Below are 17,087 nucleotides of genomic sequence, written 5' to 3'. Positions count from 1 at the left end.
ACTACGGACTATGAGAAATAGATTTATCGGTAAGTAAAATCTTATTTTCTCTAACGTCCTAGTGGATGCTGGGGACTCCGTCAGGACCATGGGGATTATACCAAAGCTCCCAAACGGGCGGGAGAGTGCGGATGACTCTGCAGCACCGAATGAGAGAACTCCAGGTCCTCCTCAGCCAGGGTATCAAATTTGTAGAATTTAGCAAACGTGTTTGCCCCTGACCAAGTAGCTGCTCGGCAAAGTTGTAAAGCCGAGACCCCTCGGGCAGCCGCCCAAGATGAGCCCACCTTCCTTGTGGAATGGGCATTTACAGATTTTGGCTGTGGCAGGCCTGCCACAGAATGTGCAAGCTGAATTGTACTACAAATCCAACGAGCAATAGTCTGCTTTGAAGCAGGAGCACCCAGCTTTTTGGGTGCCTACAATATAAACAGCAAGTCAGACTTTCTGACTCCAGCCGTCCTGGAATTATATATATATATATATATATATATATATATATATATATATTTTCAGGGCCCTGACAACGTCTAGCAACTTGGAGTCCTCCAAGTCCCTAGTAGCCGCAGGCACCACAATAGGTTGTTTCAGGTGAAACGCTGACACCACCTTAGGAAGAAACTGGGGACGAGTCCGCAGTTCTGCCCTGTCCGAATGGAAAATCAAATATGGGCTTTTGTAAGACAAAGCCGCCAATTTTGACAATCGCCTGGCCGAGGCCAGGGCCAACAGCATGGTCACTTTCCATGTGAGATATTTCAAATCCACAGATTTGAGTGGTTCAAACCAATATGATTTGAGGAATCCCAACACTACGTTGAGATCCCACGGTGCCACTGGAGGCACACAAGGGCTGTATATGCAATACTCCCTTGACAAACGTCTGGACTTCAGGAACTGAAGCCAATTCTTTCTGGAAGAAAATCTATAGGGCCGAAACTTGAACCTTAATGGACCCCAATTTGAGGCTCATAGACACTCCTGTTTGCAGGAAGTGCAGAAATCGACCTAGTTGAAATTTTTTCGTGGGGCCTTCCTGGCCTCACCCACGCAACATATTTTTACCACATGTGGTGATAACGTTGTGCGGTCACCTCCTTCCTGGCTTTGACCAGGGTAGGTATGACCTCTTCCGGAATGCCTTTTCCCTTAGGATCCGGCGTTCAAACCGCCATGCCGTCAAACGCAGTCGCGGTAAGTCTTGGAACAGACAAGGTCCCTGCTGGAGCAGGTCCTTTCTTAAAGGCCGATGCCACGGTTCCTCTTGGAACAGACATGGTACTTGCTGAAAGCAAATCCCTTCTTAGCTCCCGAGGCCATTAGTCCTCTGTGAGCATCTCTTGAAGTTCCGGTTACCAAGTCCCTCTTGGCCAATCCGGAGCCACGAGTATAGTTCTTACTCCTCTATGTCTTATAATTCTCAATACCTTGGTTATGAGAAGCAGAGGAGGGAACACATACACCGACTGTTACACCCACGGTGTTACCAGGACGTCCACAGCTATCGCCTGAAGGTCTCGTGACCTGGCGCAATACCTGTCCCATTTTTTGTTCGGGCGGGACGCCATCATGTCCACCTTTGGTCTTTCCCAACGGTTCACAATCATGCGGAAAACTTCCCGATGAAGTTCCCACTCTCCCGGGTGGAGGTCGTGCCTGCTGAGGAAGTCTGCTTCCCAGTCGTCCACTCCCGGAAAGAACACTGCTGACAGTGCTATCACATGATTTTCCGCCTAGCGAAAAATCCTTGCAGTTTCCACTGCCCTCCTGCTTCTTGTGCCGCCCTTTCTGTTTACGTGGGCGACTGCCGTGATGTTATCCCACTGGATCAATACCGGCTGACCTTGAAGCAGAGGTCTTGCTAAGCTTAGAGCATTATAAATTTGCTATTAGCTCCAGTATATTTATGTGGAGAGAATTCTCCAGACTTGATCACACTCCTTGTGTGACTGCTCCCCAGCCTCTCAGGCTGGCCTCCGTGGTCACGAGCATCCAATCCTGAATGCCGAATCTGCGACCCTCTAGAAGATGAGCACTCTGTAATCACCACAGGAGAGACACCCTTGTCCTTGGATATAGGGTTATCCGCTGATGCATCTGAAGATGCGATCCGGACCATTTGTCCAGCAGATCCCACTGAAGAGTTCTTGCGTGAAATCTGCCGAATGGAAGCGCTTCGTAATAAGCCACCATTTTTACCAGGACTCTTGTGCAATGATGCACTGACACTTTTCCTGGTTTTAGGAGGATCCCGATTAGCTCGGATAACTCCCTGGCTTTCTCCTCTGGGAGAAACACCTTTTCCTGGACTGTGTCCAGAATCATCCCTAGGACCAGCAGACGTGTCGTCGGAACAACTGCGGTTTTGGAATATTTAGAATCCACCCGTGCTGTCGTAGAACTACTTGAGATAGTGCTACTCCGACCTCCAACTGTTCTCTGGACCTTGTTCTTATCAGGAGGTCGTCCATTTTCTTTGAAGACGAATCCTCCTTTCGGTCATTACCTTGGTAAGGACCCGGGGTGCCTTGGACAATCCAACGGCATCGTCTTGAAACTGATAGTGACAGTTCTGTACCACGAACCTGAGGTACCCTTGGTGAGAAAAGGCAAATTTTGGGACATGGAGGTAAGCATCCCTGATGTCCCGGGACACCATATAGTCCCCTTGTTCTTTGCTATCACTGCTCTGAGTGACTCCATCTGGATTTGAACCCTTGTAAGTGTTCACATTTTTCAGATTTAGAATAGGTCTCACCTAGCCTTCAGTACCACCATATAGTGTGGAGTAATACCCCTTTCCTTGTTGTCGGAAGGGTAATTTTATTATCACCTGCTGGGAATACAGCTTGTGAATTGTTTTCAATACTGCCTCCCTGTCGGAGGGAGACATTGGTACAGCAGACTACAGGAACCTGTGAGGGGGGAAACCTCTCGACATTCCAATCTGTACCCCTTGGATACTACTTGTAGGATCCAGGGGTCCTGTACGGTCCCAGCGTCATGCTGAGAACTTGGTAGAAGCGGTGGAGGGCTTCTGTTCCTGGGAATGGGCTGCCTGCTGCAGTCTTCTTCCCTTTCCTCTATCCCTGGGCAGATATGACTCTTATAGGGACGAAAGGACTGAGGCTGAAAAGACGGTGTCTTTTTCTGCAGAGATGTGACTTAGGGTAAAAAACGGTGGATTTTCCAGCAGTTGCCCTGGCCACCAGGTCCCATGGACCGACCCCAAATAACTCCTCCCCTTTATACGGCAATACATCTTTGTGCCGTTTGGAATCTGCATCACCTGACCACTGTCGTGTCCATAAACATCTTCTTGCAGATATGGACATCGCATTTACTCTTGATGCCAGAGTGCAAATATCCCTCTGCGCATCTCGCATATATAGAAATGCATCCTTTAAATGCTCTATAGTCAATAAAATACTGTCCCTGTCAAAGGTATCAATATTTTTAGTCAGGGAATCCGACCAAGCCACCTCAGCTCTGCACATCCAGGCTGAGGCGATCGCTGGTCGCAGTATAACACCAGCATGTGTGTGTATACTTTTTAGGATATTTTTCAGCCTCCTATCAGCTGGCTCCTTAAGTACGGCCCTATCCGTAGATGGTACCGCCACTTGTTCTGATAAGCGTGTGAGCGCCTTATCCACCCTGAGGGGTGTTTCCCACCGCGCCTTAACTTCTGGCGGGAAAGGGTATACCGCCAATAATTTTCTATCGGGGGAAACCCACGCATCATCACACACTTCATTTAATTTATCTGATTCAGGAAAAACTACAGGTAGTTTTTTCACCTCACACATAATACCCTTTTTTGTGGTACTTGGAGTATCAGAAATATGTAACACCTCCTTCATTGCCCTTAACGTGTGGCCCTAAAAGAAAATACGTTTGTTTCTTCACCGTCGACACTGAAATCAGTGTCCGTGTCTGGGTCGACCGACTGAGGTAAATGGGCATTTTACAGCCCCTGACGGTGTTTGAGACGCCTGGACAGATACTAATTTGTTCGCCGGCCCTCTCATGTCGTCAACCGGCTTGCAGCGTGTTGACATTGTCACGTAATTTCCATAAATAAGCCATCCATTCCGGTGTCGACTCCCTAGAGAGTGACATCACCATTACAGGCAATTTGCTCCGCCTCCTCACCAATATTTTCCTCATACATGTCGACACACACGTACCGACATACAGCACACACATAGGGAATGCTCTGATAGAGGACAGGACCCACTAGCCCTTTGGGGAGACAGAGGGAGAGTTTGCCAGCACACACCAAAACGCTATAATTATCCAGGGACAACCTTTATATAAGTGTTCCTCCCTTATAGCATTTTAATATATATACATATCGCCAAATCAGTGCCCCCCCTCTCTGTTTTAACCCTGTTTCTGTAGTGCAGTGCAGGGGAGAGCATGGGAGCCTTCCCACCAGCCTTTCTGTGAGGGAAAATGGCGCTGTGTGCTGAGGAGAATAGGCCCCGCCCCCTTTTCGGCGGGCTTCTTCTCCGGAGTTTTAGATATCTGGCAGGGGTTAAATACATCCATATAGCCTCAAGGGCTATATGTGATGTATTTTTCGCCATACAGGTATTATACATTGCTGCCCAGGGCGCCCCCCCCAGCGCCCTGCACCCTCCGTGACCGCTGTGTGAAGTGTGCTGACAACAATGGCGCACAGCTGCAGTGCTGTGCGCTACCTGATGAAGACTGAGAGTCTTCTGCCGCCTGGTTCCGGACCTCTTCATCTTCAGCGTCTGCAAGGGGGGTCGGCGGTGCGGCTCCGGGACGAACCCCAGGGCGAGCCCTGTGTTCCGACTCCCTCTGGAGCTATGTCCAGTAGCCTAAGAATCCAATCCATCCTGCACGCAGGTGAGTTGAAAATCTCTCCCCTAAGTCCCTCGATGCAGTGAGCCTGTTGCCAGCAGGACTCACTGAAAATAAAGAACCTAAAAACTTTTTCTAAGTAACTCTTTAAGAGAGCCACCTAGATTGCACCCTTCTCGGCCGGGCACAAAAACCTAACTGAGGCTTGGAGGAGGGTCATAGGGGGAGGAGCCAGTACACACCATGTGATCCTAAAAGCTTGCTTTTGTGCCCTGTCTCCTGCGGAGCCGCTATTCCCCATGGTCCTGACGGAGTCCCCAGCATCCACTAGGACGTTAGAGAAAAAGGCATTACCACTCACAGTAGAAAAGTAAATGTAGTGGCCGGAACGGGTGCTTAATGATCATCACCAGCGGTGCCTGGCCAGAATTGTCCATGGTAACAGACAAGCGACACTGGTCCAAATCAGATTCAATGCAGGAGTTAACCATATGCATACCCAGCGGGTCAGCACAGCGTTCTTTAGCTTCTATGGAATCTGGGAGCTTTGGACCCACCAGAGTCCTGTTAACACGACGACACCTGACACAGTGCCTCACCTCGTGATGTCACTAATTGGACCCTGGAAGTCTGGCAACATGTGGCTTGGTCCGATAAGTCACAGTTTGAGTTATTTCAGCTGATGGTAGGGTTCAGGTGTGGCGCATACACCATGAGGCCATGGACCCCAGTTGTCAACAAGGCACCGTGCAAGCTGGTGGTGAATCCATAACAGTGTGGGGTGTATTCATGTGGCATGAGTTGGGTCAGCTTGAACACGTTGTTTCTCCCGACATGAACCCAATCGAGCATTTATGTGATGTGGTTGAGAGGGTCAACTGCACCCACGATCCTGCACCTAGTATCAGGGAGCTGTCGGAAGCTATCCGGACGGCATGGGTCAACATCTCTCCAGAGGTCTTCCGTCCACTTGTGGAATTGATGTCACGTTGAGTTGCTGCACTTCGCTGGGCTAAAGGGAGTCCTACACGATACTAGGCACCTATCCCCATGACTGTTGGCACTTTAGTGTACACGCATGAATTTCTCTATATTATAATGTCACACGTTATTATTTAACATTTTACAGAACACAATATTCCGCAGGACGGAAAGCAAGATGTACATAAAGCAGGACACAAGAACACACAAGGTAGAAACAGACAGGATTGGAGAGAGTACTGTCCATGGCAGCTGACAATTTAGTGTGTATATGCTTTTTGTCTCATAAACGAATAGATGAAGGGCTGCTGGGCAGCTTCCAGCTCCTCCAACATAGTATACGAGCGGTGGATGGAGCCATATATTGGTTAAGCCCTGTTCTGGATGGGTGTAGGTGACAGGTCCCCAATAATCATACTAAATACTGCATGAAAAATGTACTTCTGAATCAATTAGTATTGAGTTTCCGCAGAAACGGATCATAAAATGTACTGTATTATGGGGGTAATTCAGAGTTGATCGCAGCAGCAAATTTATTAGCAGCTGGGCAAAACCATATGCACTGCAGGTGTGGCAGATATAACATGTGCAGAGAGAGTTAGATTTGGGTGGGTTATTTTGTTTCTGTGCAGGGTAAATACTACTTGCTTTATTTTTATACTGCAATTTAGATTTCAGTTTGAACACACCCCACCCAAATCTAACGCTCTCTGCACATGTTATATCTGCCCCCCCCCCCCCCCCCCCCCCCCTCTGCAGTGCACATGGTTTTGCCCAACTGCTAACAAATTTGCTGCTGCGATCAACTCTGAATTAGGCCCAATGACTCCTGTATTGGTGGAATGAATGTTAACATACGCATATATGGATATATTGTAGAAAATAAGACACATATAGCATGTTTTTGTGGCCAAACCTAAATAATTGGGGGGAAAAAACAAACAAACATAAAACCTAAAAAGTACTGCACCAAAAATCCAAGCTTCTGCAAACAACGAGCCAATCTTCTGGCACCAAATTTAGCTTCCTCTTCACTAAAACGGAAAAACAAACAATTTAGAAGTTAGTATACCATGGACCACAAGTAAATACAAAAGTTACAAGACTACAGCAGTAGTTCTCAACTTCAACCTAAAGTTATCCCAACAGGTCATGTTTTGGGGATTTCGGTTACTGGAAGCAGGTGGGATAATTACTGCGCCAGCACAATAGAGTAACTCACCTGTGCATGATTAAACACATCCACAAAACACGACCTGTTGGTGGCACTTACAGACTGGAGTTAAGAATTCCTGGACTGCAGTATACTCCACTGAAAAGATATGCAGGCAGAATGTTAACACCTGATTTTAGGGTTAAATTAGGGTTACGGTTAGACTGCAATTAGGGTTATGTGGGTTGATATATCAAGCAGTGAAAAGAGAGGAAAAGTGGACCAATGGAGAAATTGCCCAATGTAACCAATCAGCTTTGAGGAACCATTTATCAAGTACAGTCTGTAAAATTATACTGTACTGATTGGTTTCTATGGACAACTTCTCCACTGATCTTCTCTTTTCACTGCTTGATACATCAACCCCATGGTTACATAACGGTTAGGGTGAAATTAGGATCAGATTTAGACTGCAGTTAAGCGTTACAAAGAATGTCGACATTTATTATGTCATCTTTGTCAAAATGTTAACATTGTGAATGTTAACACCCGACTTCAGGGTTACGGGTAGGCTGCAATAAGGTTAGGGTTAGATTAGAGGTAGGCTGAAGTCAGGATCAAGTTTACTTTCAGAGTAAATGTAAACCTGCACGGTCAACTGGTGACTTTCACAATGTTAACATTCCACCGTCAACAAAACAAATCTATTAAGTAGCAAAGAAATGCACGCCTAATATGTAAGTGCAGAAACTCTGATAAATACGTCAAATTGAGGATGTTCTAGTGGAGTGACCATCACCTAATTACAGAAGGAAGTTATTTATCACAGTTGATTTTTAAATTGGAAAACAACTTTAAAGACCATATCTTGGAAACCTTAATGGAGTAAATCATATTAAATATTTGAGAATATAAAAAATTTGTAAAAGGCAGAAACATGTTTGTGCTCCAATCTTCCTATTTGATATGGGATATACTACAAGAAGCCTTACTAAAATACCTAAAAGGAGATCTATAGTTATACGATAATGCACTCAGACTATGTGCAGTGTTATTAAATATTTTTTTTCTACTGAAACATCTCAGCAGTTATTTAACTGGCTATTTTTCAAACACTGATCAGAAATGTTTTGTTATTTTAAACAATGTAACTAAGTTTATAACACATTTTTATATATATTTAAATATTTGATTGCAAACAAATATGTCTACCTTGTGACCATAGGCCATCTCCTACCCAGCAATGACAGATCCCCATCAGCAACAGATCCCCAGTGCTATTACCCCCCCCACCCCTAGTGGTGATAGAACCTGACCTTAATGTAACAAAACTTTACCTTGTTGCTCCTGTGCAAATAATTTTTCCTGATGACCAGATTGTAGCAGTTACTCTGGGCTTTCTAAGTTTCATTAACACCTTCTAAAACATTAAAAATTAGAGAAGGATAAGCAGAGAAAATAAAACCAGCATTCTATTTTCAATAATCTATCATTAAAGAAACAAAAATATTTGAATTACCATCTCAAGGCTTCGTATTGCTTCTGATTCTACATACTTCTCATTACACATGCAAAAAGTCATATCTTATTAATGTTTAAATCTTAAAGAATAAATTCAGTGCAAAGTAGTTAGGAAAAGTGCAGAGCACAGCAACCAGCCTCCTATCAGATAAATCATGTCTGTACAGATTTACTATAATCAAACCCAGTTAGAGCATTACATTGCCTCAAGACATAAGGAACCTGACTTATACTGTGTTGAAGACAGTATTTATACAGAGAAAGATACATATTGTGGGCTACTGGCAGCAAATGTGGTAACTGCATCAAAGAGCAGCACATGGGAAGGCTATAAAGATCTGTGCTGCTCTCCTCGGGTGGGGTGAGTGTGTATATCCATTGCAAAGTCTGCCTAAGTGGAAAGTGTTAAAAACAAAGGTTAATTTGGCTTTGCTAATAGTACAGAAAAGGAAATATTGGGGTGCACTATTTACTATAGATCATACAGACAGGCGAGGAGTAGAACGCATCTGTGTGAGCTCCCCAACTACAATACTGTGATTTACTATCCTGCCTTGGTGCTTTACTTCAAATGATTAGCCCAGGTGTTGGTTGCTTCTTACTCCATCTGACGAGTCCCTGACTGAGTGGCTGACTGCGGGGATCTATGGCAGAGATTTGAAACTTGGGTTCTGTCCCTGTGATAGACCTGTTTGCCACCATCATGGGGTCGGCGCTTGCAAGTCCTGCTGTTTGGTGCCCAAGTGGACCTTTGACTGGTATCTCGTGCCATTTTCAGCATCTTAGTGCCTATTGCATCCGGTTCCTTTGGTCTTATTGCCGAGCTGTGACTGATTTGAGACTTTCCGAGGTAGCGGAACTAAAATCGTCCTGACCAGTGGTAGGAATCTTTCTTCATACTCTCCATATCCAGTGAAGTAACTGAGTGTTTCACCTGTTTGTGTCTCTCCTGCTGTGGTTGGTGACGTTGTGTGCTCTTCAGGTAATTCCTGACCAGGTCAATCCTGTGTATAGCTTTTCTTCCCATTCCAGACCTGCTCTCTCACTCGGTACCTGGTCATTTTTAATGTTCGCTAAGGGGTAGTAAGGTTGCAGATTTCAATATAGTGCATTGCACTCTTCGGTGAATGTTATCACGCAACAGACCAATACTGTGGAATATCTTTGCTCGGATAATGTTAAATTGTTTGTGTCACCTGTGTGGATTGTGGACGTTCAGCCTGAGTCTGATTTGTAGCAGCTGCTCAGTGCCTCCTTTGGCCCAGATGTTTTAAAGGACCATTATGCTACGGTTTGGATTTCTTACATAATCACCTGAGCTGTACCACTGAGGGTCTCACTGAATACTTCCTGGTCTAAGCTCCTCTATCATGAAGATGGTGACACTTTTGTACTTCCATACCTCCACAGGTCTGCCCGGTTGCTTTTTGTTTGTTCTGTTCCAGCGGACTGGCCCTTTACTTTCTATCCACCAAGGCACTTCCTCCTGCACTGTGTTGGAATCTGCTGTGTCGCTGTATCTCTGAATGTATTTGGAAGAACTGCCTATCAACTTCTCTGATGGACCCCGAGATGCCGTCAGATGGCTCAATGACTGGCAATTTCTTCCTCCTGTATCGTAGAAACTTCTTGCAATTTCTGTGCTGTGCTTTCCAGTGCTAATCACGGAAGCTCATTTTGTTATGTTCTTATTGAATATTCTATACATGTGTTGGACTATTTAGTTTCATTTGATCCAACCCTTGCCTATCTTTCATAGTTCTGTGTATCTTGCTGATATGGTTAGTTTATTTTGCTAGACCACACAACAATGCTTTAATTATTATTGCTCTTATACTCCGCTTGTCTCAAGGAGTTGAATAGCTGGGTTACCAACTAGGTATACTTTTTTTTCTATTTTGAGATTTTAGGTTAGGGATTGGCAGGTGGATGATTTGTTTAGTCAGTGGGTAGCAGGTTATTGTTGATGAGTTTGGTATATGGGGTGTAGGGTTATTTGGGTATATACTGTAGTCTATTGTAGCTTGTTGCTAAGGATCTAGGTGTACTGTGATTGGGGTAGGTGGGGGATATTAGTGTTGGGATTATTATTTTTTTTCTTTTATGCCGAGAATCCCTGTTATATGGTCATGGTAATTATCTTATTTATTGTGACACAAGATTGGTATTTGTTGGCTTGATTCATTATTGGGTACATGGGTAACTTTAGTTCCTTTGGGGGCGGAAGCTTGTTGGTCCTTTAGTACCTTTTTTGCTTTATCTCATATGTCTGAAGTTAATTTATAGTCCAGTTCTAAATTATATTCTAGCATTTTTTTTTTAATGTTTGTTGTTGTGGTTTGGCCTTGAGTGGCGCCTTTTTTCCCTTAATGTACTGCCTGAGTGTCACTGATAATTAATGAATATGTGTACAATTGTAACGTTATCCTTCTTTGCTTGGATCTTGCACTATTTGAGCAGACCATATGCCTCATTTGCGATTACCTTAACTTATAATGCCTGTTTTGCGTTACCATGATGCTGCGCGCCAAACTGCCATTAAGTCCTTTATTTTTATCATGTGTTAGTTGAGATTTTATAAGTGTGTATGTGCCTTACTTTGCTATGTACCATGTGACTTTATATTCATTCCCATCCTGATTTTTTTTAATGTTTTGCTCTTTTGCAATTTGATTTAACAAAAAAAAAACATAGGTCATATGTATATGAACTCAAGATCAATGTGTACACAAAAAATAGAGCAATTTATTAAATGCGTAAAACACAATAGTTATATGTGTAATGTTCACGCTATGTTGTTTTAGCAGGGCACCTCGCCCTGCCCGATTTTTTAAGGGCAAAATCCGCCCTGCCCTTTTTGTTAAAACAGCCTGCTCGCTTCCTGCTCTCCCAGCGCGTATAAATGGAGTGCGCACACGAACGGCATCTATTCACGCTACTGGAGAGAGCTTGGGGGAAGCTCAGCACTTCCACAGGTGCTAGGCACGCCCCCAACAGTGATGCCGCTGGCCGCCCACGCCCCTTTTAGTGACGTCTGTGGGGGCCGCACCGCCCACTATAATGTTGATATAAGCCATGCCCCTATTTGCATGGTCACGACCCCTTTCCGGGTGCCGCTTTGACACGCTCGTTCACAAGTGCCCCCACAGACCAGCGCCCTGCTGTTATGCACACCAGTGCCTGCAGGAAAGTACTGGTGTCAGGACTGTTATGCACTCAAGTGCCTGCAGGAATGTACTGGTGTTTGAACTGTTATGCAAAACACATGGACTCACAGACAGACTAGGGAATATGACATAACGTACACAGAAGGTGGAAGGGTAACAAAATACACACAACGTGAACAGAGAAGCCCAGAGGCTAAGGAACAGGGTATCTCCCTTGTATTAGAACTGCTCAGATGTGAAAAGCAAGATGTTGTGTTTTTAATACATAGAAAACCCGAAATGCTGTTGCTAAGGGCAACAGCAAAACCCTAAAGGGTTACCAACGGGTGTGGCAGTAAACTCCTTGGTCAGAGATGGAATGATAGACACAAGGAGATTCTCCACAATCCTAATTCTCACTTGCAGTGCACAGGTTCGGTTTACTGCCACTAAACTGACCCCTGACACCTAGCACAGTGAGACAGGATTAGACAGGCAAGTCTTAGAATACAGCCGCAAACTTGCTAAGTTCACAGAGTAGTAACAGAACCCCAGCAAGCTGAACGACTGACTCCAGTCTTACTGCTAGGTCTGGATTGGCAGAGTGTAATACCAAATCCCCAGGCCTATTTGCAGTAAGCAACAAACAAATACAAAGCTACACAGTACTGGCTAACTTTCAGAAACTGACTAACCAACAAAGATTCAGCAGCATCTGCTTACCCTGAAAAGAGGCCTTATAAAGCAGGTGCTGTCCACGCCCCACTCAGACCTCACAGACTGTGAGCACAAAAACCAGCACCGGATCCCCTGCCATGCACAGAGCCTATAACCACTGCACAGCAAAAGACCCGAACCGGAGTATCAGCTGCGCTCAGGTTACTCCGTTAGCACTTGTCTCCCGGTTGCCATGACGACGTGGCAGCACAGGGCAGGAGACCCTAACACCTGCCCTCAGATATTCCTAGGGGGGAACACTATATGTGTACTGTATAAAGGTGCATAAATTTTTTTTTAATAAATGCTAAATATAAAAAATAATGGAAAACGGTCAGATATAAATAAGTAGTGTTTTGCTAGTTTAAGCAATACATTTTGTTAGTCCATTCAGTAATGGTGCTCACACGTTAGAAGGGTATCTGTTTCCTGCCTCATTGTAATTAATCCTCTATCTAAAGTGCCTGTGTAATCCACCATAATGGTTTCGATCCTTCAGGAAAAAAAAACATCTACCACATAAAAAACAAAATTACATGCAACAGCAAAAATAGGATTTTAATTAACTACCGGTAAATCTTTTTCTCGTTGTCCGTAGAGGATACTGGGGTCCACATTAGTACCATGGGGGTATAGACGGGTCCACTAGGAGCCATGGGCACTTTAAGAAATTTATAGTGTGGGCTGGCTCCTCCCTCTATGCCCCTCCTACCAGACTCAGTCTAGAAACTGTGCCCGAGGAGACGGACATATTTTGAGAGAAGGATATACAAAGACAGCGGTAAAATTCGAACCAACGCACACCAAGAAAACAAGAGGAAAGCCATGCTAACCAAACTTGAACCAGGAACAGCAACAGCTGAACCAAACAACAATACTTAACCAAGTAACAGTGCAGGAAGTACGAAGCACTGGGCAGGCGCCCAGTATCCTCTATAGATTATGAGAAAAGGATTTACCGGTAGGTAATTAAAATCCTATTTTCTCTTACGTCCTAGAGCAGGGGTGGCCAACCAGTCAGAGACAAAGAGACACAAAATCTTGCTAGGTACATCTAAGAACCGACATTGGACCGAAGGTGCACGTGCAAAAATGGGATGTGGCCTTGTGCCTGCTAGGCCATGCCCCTGGTATAAAATAAAAAAAATAAAAAAAGCTAGAGCCAACATAAAGTACATTGAAAAAGCCACTTCCACATAAAATAATTCAAAAAGACAAATCCACATAAAATAATTGAAAAACCCATGTTCACATAATACAGGACGCTCCTGTGTCACTCCAGCCAGCATCCTCCTGTGTCACTTCAGCCAACTCCCCCATGTGTCACTCCAGCCAGATCCCCATGTGTCACTCCAGCCAGCTCCCCTGTGTATCACTCCAGCCAGCTCCCCCATATGCCACTCCTACCAGCACCAACCTGTGTCACTCCAGCCAGCTACCCCATGTGTCTCTCCAGTCAGCACCTTCCTGTGTCGCTCCAGCCCACCCTCATGTGTCATTACAGCCTTCCCCCCCCCCCACCCCAACTCGTACCACTGCAGAAGTCCTTTATGTGTCCTCTGTTTGCCGGTGGGTGTCTCACCTCTAGTATCTGGCTCCCTAAGTTCTTAATCCCTATAGTGCTGCTGTGTGTCTGGATGGAGTGCAGCGGTTTACAGATCTGTTGTGCTCACGTGACCTTGAGTGTCGGGAGGCCGCATTTGAATAAAGAAAGAGCCGCATGCGGCTCAAGAGTCACGGGTTGGCCACTGCTGTCCTAGAGAATACCGGGGTCCACATTAGTACCATGGGGATGTACCAAAGCTCCCAAACCGGGTAGGAGAGTGCTGAGGTTCCTGCAGAATTGATCGACCAAATTGAAGGTCCTCAGAGGCCAAAGCATCGAACTTGTAGAACTTAGCAAACGTGTTCGAACCTGAACAAATAGCTGCTCGGCAGAGCTGTAAAACCGAGGCACCCCGGGCAGCCGCCCAGGAAGAACCCACCGACCTAGTAGAGTGGGCCTGTACAGATCTTGGAACCGGCAAATCTGTCGTAGAGTAAGCATACTGGATAGTAAGCCTGATCCAGCGAGCGATAGACTGCTTTGAAGCAGGACACCCAATTTTATTGGGATCATAGAGGACAAACAGCGATTTTCTGTGACGAGCTGTTCGCTTTACATATACCTTCAAAGCCCTCGCAACATCTAGGGACTTTGAGGTAGAAGAGGTGTCGGTAACCACCGGAACCACAATAGATTGGTTGATACAAAACGCAGACACCACCTTCGGGAGAAATTGCTGATGAGTTCTGAGTTTAGCTCTATCCTCATGAAATATCAAATAAGGGCTCTTCTGAGACAATATCCCCAGTTCCAACACACGCCTGGCAGCAGTCAAGGCCAACAGTGTGACAGCTTTCCATGTAAGAAACTTTAAGTCAACCTCCTGTAAGGGCTCAAACCATCCTAACTGGAGGATTTGCAACACCACGTTGAGACCCCAAGGTGCTGTGGGAGGCACAAAGGGCGGTTGGATGTGCAGAACACCCTTCAAGAATGTCTGAGGAAGGGAAGCCAATTGTTTCTGGAAGAAAATGGATAAGGCCGAAATCTGAACCTTCAAGGAGCCCAGACGTAGGCCCACATCCACACCTGACTGCAGAAAAAAACAAAAAAGTCCCAGTTGAAATTTCCTGTTCTCACACCAAGAGACGTACTTTTTCGAAATACGGCGGTAATGCTTAGATGTTACCCCTTTTCTGGCTTGGATCAAAGTCGGAAAAACCTTGTCCGGGATCCCTTTCCGGGCTATAATTTGACGCTCAACCTCCATGCCGTCAAACGTAGCCGTGGTACGTCTTGACAGACGAATGGCCCCTGTTGCAGGAGATCCTCACGAAGAGGTAGAGGTCACGGATCCTCCAGGAGCAGGTCCAGTAGATCTGCGTACTAAGCCCTTCTTGGCCAGTCAGGAGCAATGAGAATTGCTTGAACTTTTTCCCTATTTATTCTTTTGAGAATCCTTGGGATCAACGGAAAAGGCGAAAACACAAACATCTGGTAGCACCATGGGGATGCCAGAGCGTCCACCGCCACTGCGTGTGAGTCCCTTGACCTGGAACAATACCGCCTGAGCTTCTTGTTTAGACGAGAGGCCATCATGTCGATTTGTGAAATCCCCCATCAATGTGTTAAGTACCCGAACACCTCTGGGTGAAGACCCCACTCTCCTGGGTGGAGTTCGTGTCCACTCAGGAAGTCTGCTTCCCAGTTGTCTACTCCCGGAATAAAGATTGCCGACAACGCCACAGCGTGTCTTTCTGCCCAGAGAAGAGTTCTTGTTACCTCTGACATGGCTGCTCTGCTCTTCATTCCGCCATGTCGGTTTATGGACATTACCGCCGTCACATTGTCCGACTGCACTTGAATGGCTTGATCTTAAAGAAGACGCGATGCCTGTAGAAGGGCGTTGTATATGGCCCTAGTTCCAGAATGTTGATTGGAAGAATGGTTTACTGGCTTGACCATTTTCCTTGGAACTGTTCCCCCTGGGTGACTATTCCCCAATCTCTGAGGCTTGCATCTGTGGTTAGTAGAATCCAATTTTAAATCCCGAACCTGAGGCCCTCGATCAGGTGATAAGTCTGGAGCCACCACAGAAGCGAAATTCTGGCCTTTGGCGACAGACGAATCCTCTGGTGCATGTGAAGATGCGCTCCGGACCATTTTTCCAAGAGATCTAGCCGGAAGTGCCTTGCGTGAAACCTTTTGTACTGCAGCGCCTCGTAGGAGGCTACCATCTTCCCTAGAAGACGAATGCACAGATGCACCGATATCTGCGCTGGCTTCAGGACATCCCAGACCATTGATTGGATTACCAATGCCTTTACCAATGGAAGGACCACCTTCTGTGCTTCCGTATCTAGTATCATTCCCAGGAACGGAAGTCTATGTGTTGGTCCCAGGTGAGATTTTGGTAGGTTCAGAATCCACCCGTGATCCTGGAGTAGTCGAGTTGAAAGGGAAATGCTTTCCAACAACCTCTCCCTGGATGATGCCTTTATCAGCAGATCGTCCAGGTACGGAATTATGTTCACTCCCTGTTGGTGGAGAAGCATCATATCTGCCAAGACCTTGGTGAACACCCTCGGTGCTGTGGAAAGGCCAAATGGCAGGGCCTGGAAGTGGCAGTGACAATCCTGTAATGTAAACCTTAGATAAGGCTGATGAGGCGGCCAGATCAGAATATGAAGGTACGCATCCTTGATATCCAGAGACACTAGGAATTCCCCCTCCTCCAGACCTGAGATTACGGCTCACAGAGAATCCATCTTGAATTTGAAAACCCGTAAGTGCGGGTTCAGTGACTTGAGATTTACAATGGGCCTTAACGAACCGTCCGGTTACGGAACCACAAACAGGTGGGAATAGTAACCCCTGTTTTGTAGCTGAGATGGCACTGGGTCTGTACCGGCTTTTGAATTGCCTCTTGTAGGATTATACTTGCTTCCTGAGAAGCTGGTAAAACTGATTTGAAGAATCTGTGAGGTGGGAGTTCCTGAAACTCCAGTCTGTAACCCTGGGCAATAAGATTTTTGACCCAGGGAACTAAGCATACTGTTGCTCATATGTGACTGAAATCTTTTAATCGGGCTCCCACCTGCCTGTCCTTCAGGCAGTGTGGTACACAGTCATGCTGAAGGCTTTGAGGAAGCAGAACCTGAGCTCCGTTCCTGTGAACTTGCATTTGCCG

General features: G+C 45.8%; 1 protein-coding gene across 1 annotated transcript in view; it reads right to left on the bottom strand.

Moving 5' to 3' along the window:
• Positions 1–17,087, bottom strand: part of TBPL1 (TATA-box binding protein like 1) — a 104,705-nt gene that overhangs the window by 52,421 nt on the left and 35,197 nt on the right. The window contains exons 3-4 of the mRNA XM_063917365.1: positions 8,305–8,387; positions 6,785–6,848 (exon numbers count right to left, since the gene is read on the bottom strand). Coding sequence (XP_063773435.1) covers positions 6,785–6,848; positions 8,305–8,387 — 147 coding nt within the window. The remainder of the gene's footprint in view (positions 1–6,784; positions 6,849–8,304; positions 8,388–17,087) is intronic.

Source organism: Pseudophryne corroboree, chromosome 4 (assembly GCF_028390025.1).
Source record: "Pseudophryne corroboree isolate aPseCor3 chromosome 4, aPseCor3.hap2, whole genome shotgun sequence".
Classification (NCBI taxonomy): Eukaryota; Metazoa; Chordata; class Amphibia; order Anura; family Myobatrachidae; genus Pseudophryne; species Pseudophryne corroboree.
Note: the sequence above shows the minus strand (reverse complement) of the source record. Positions and strands in the feature narration are given on the sequence as shown.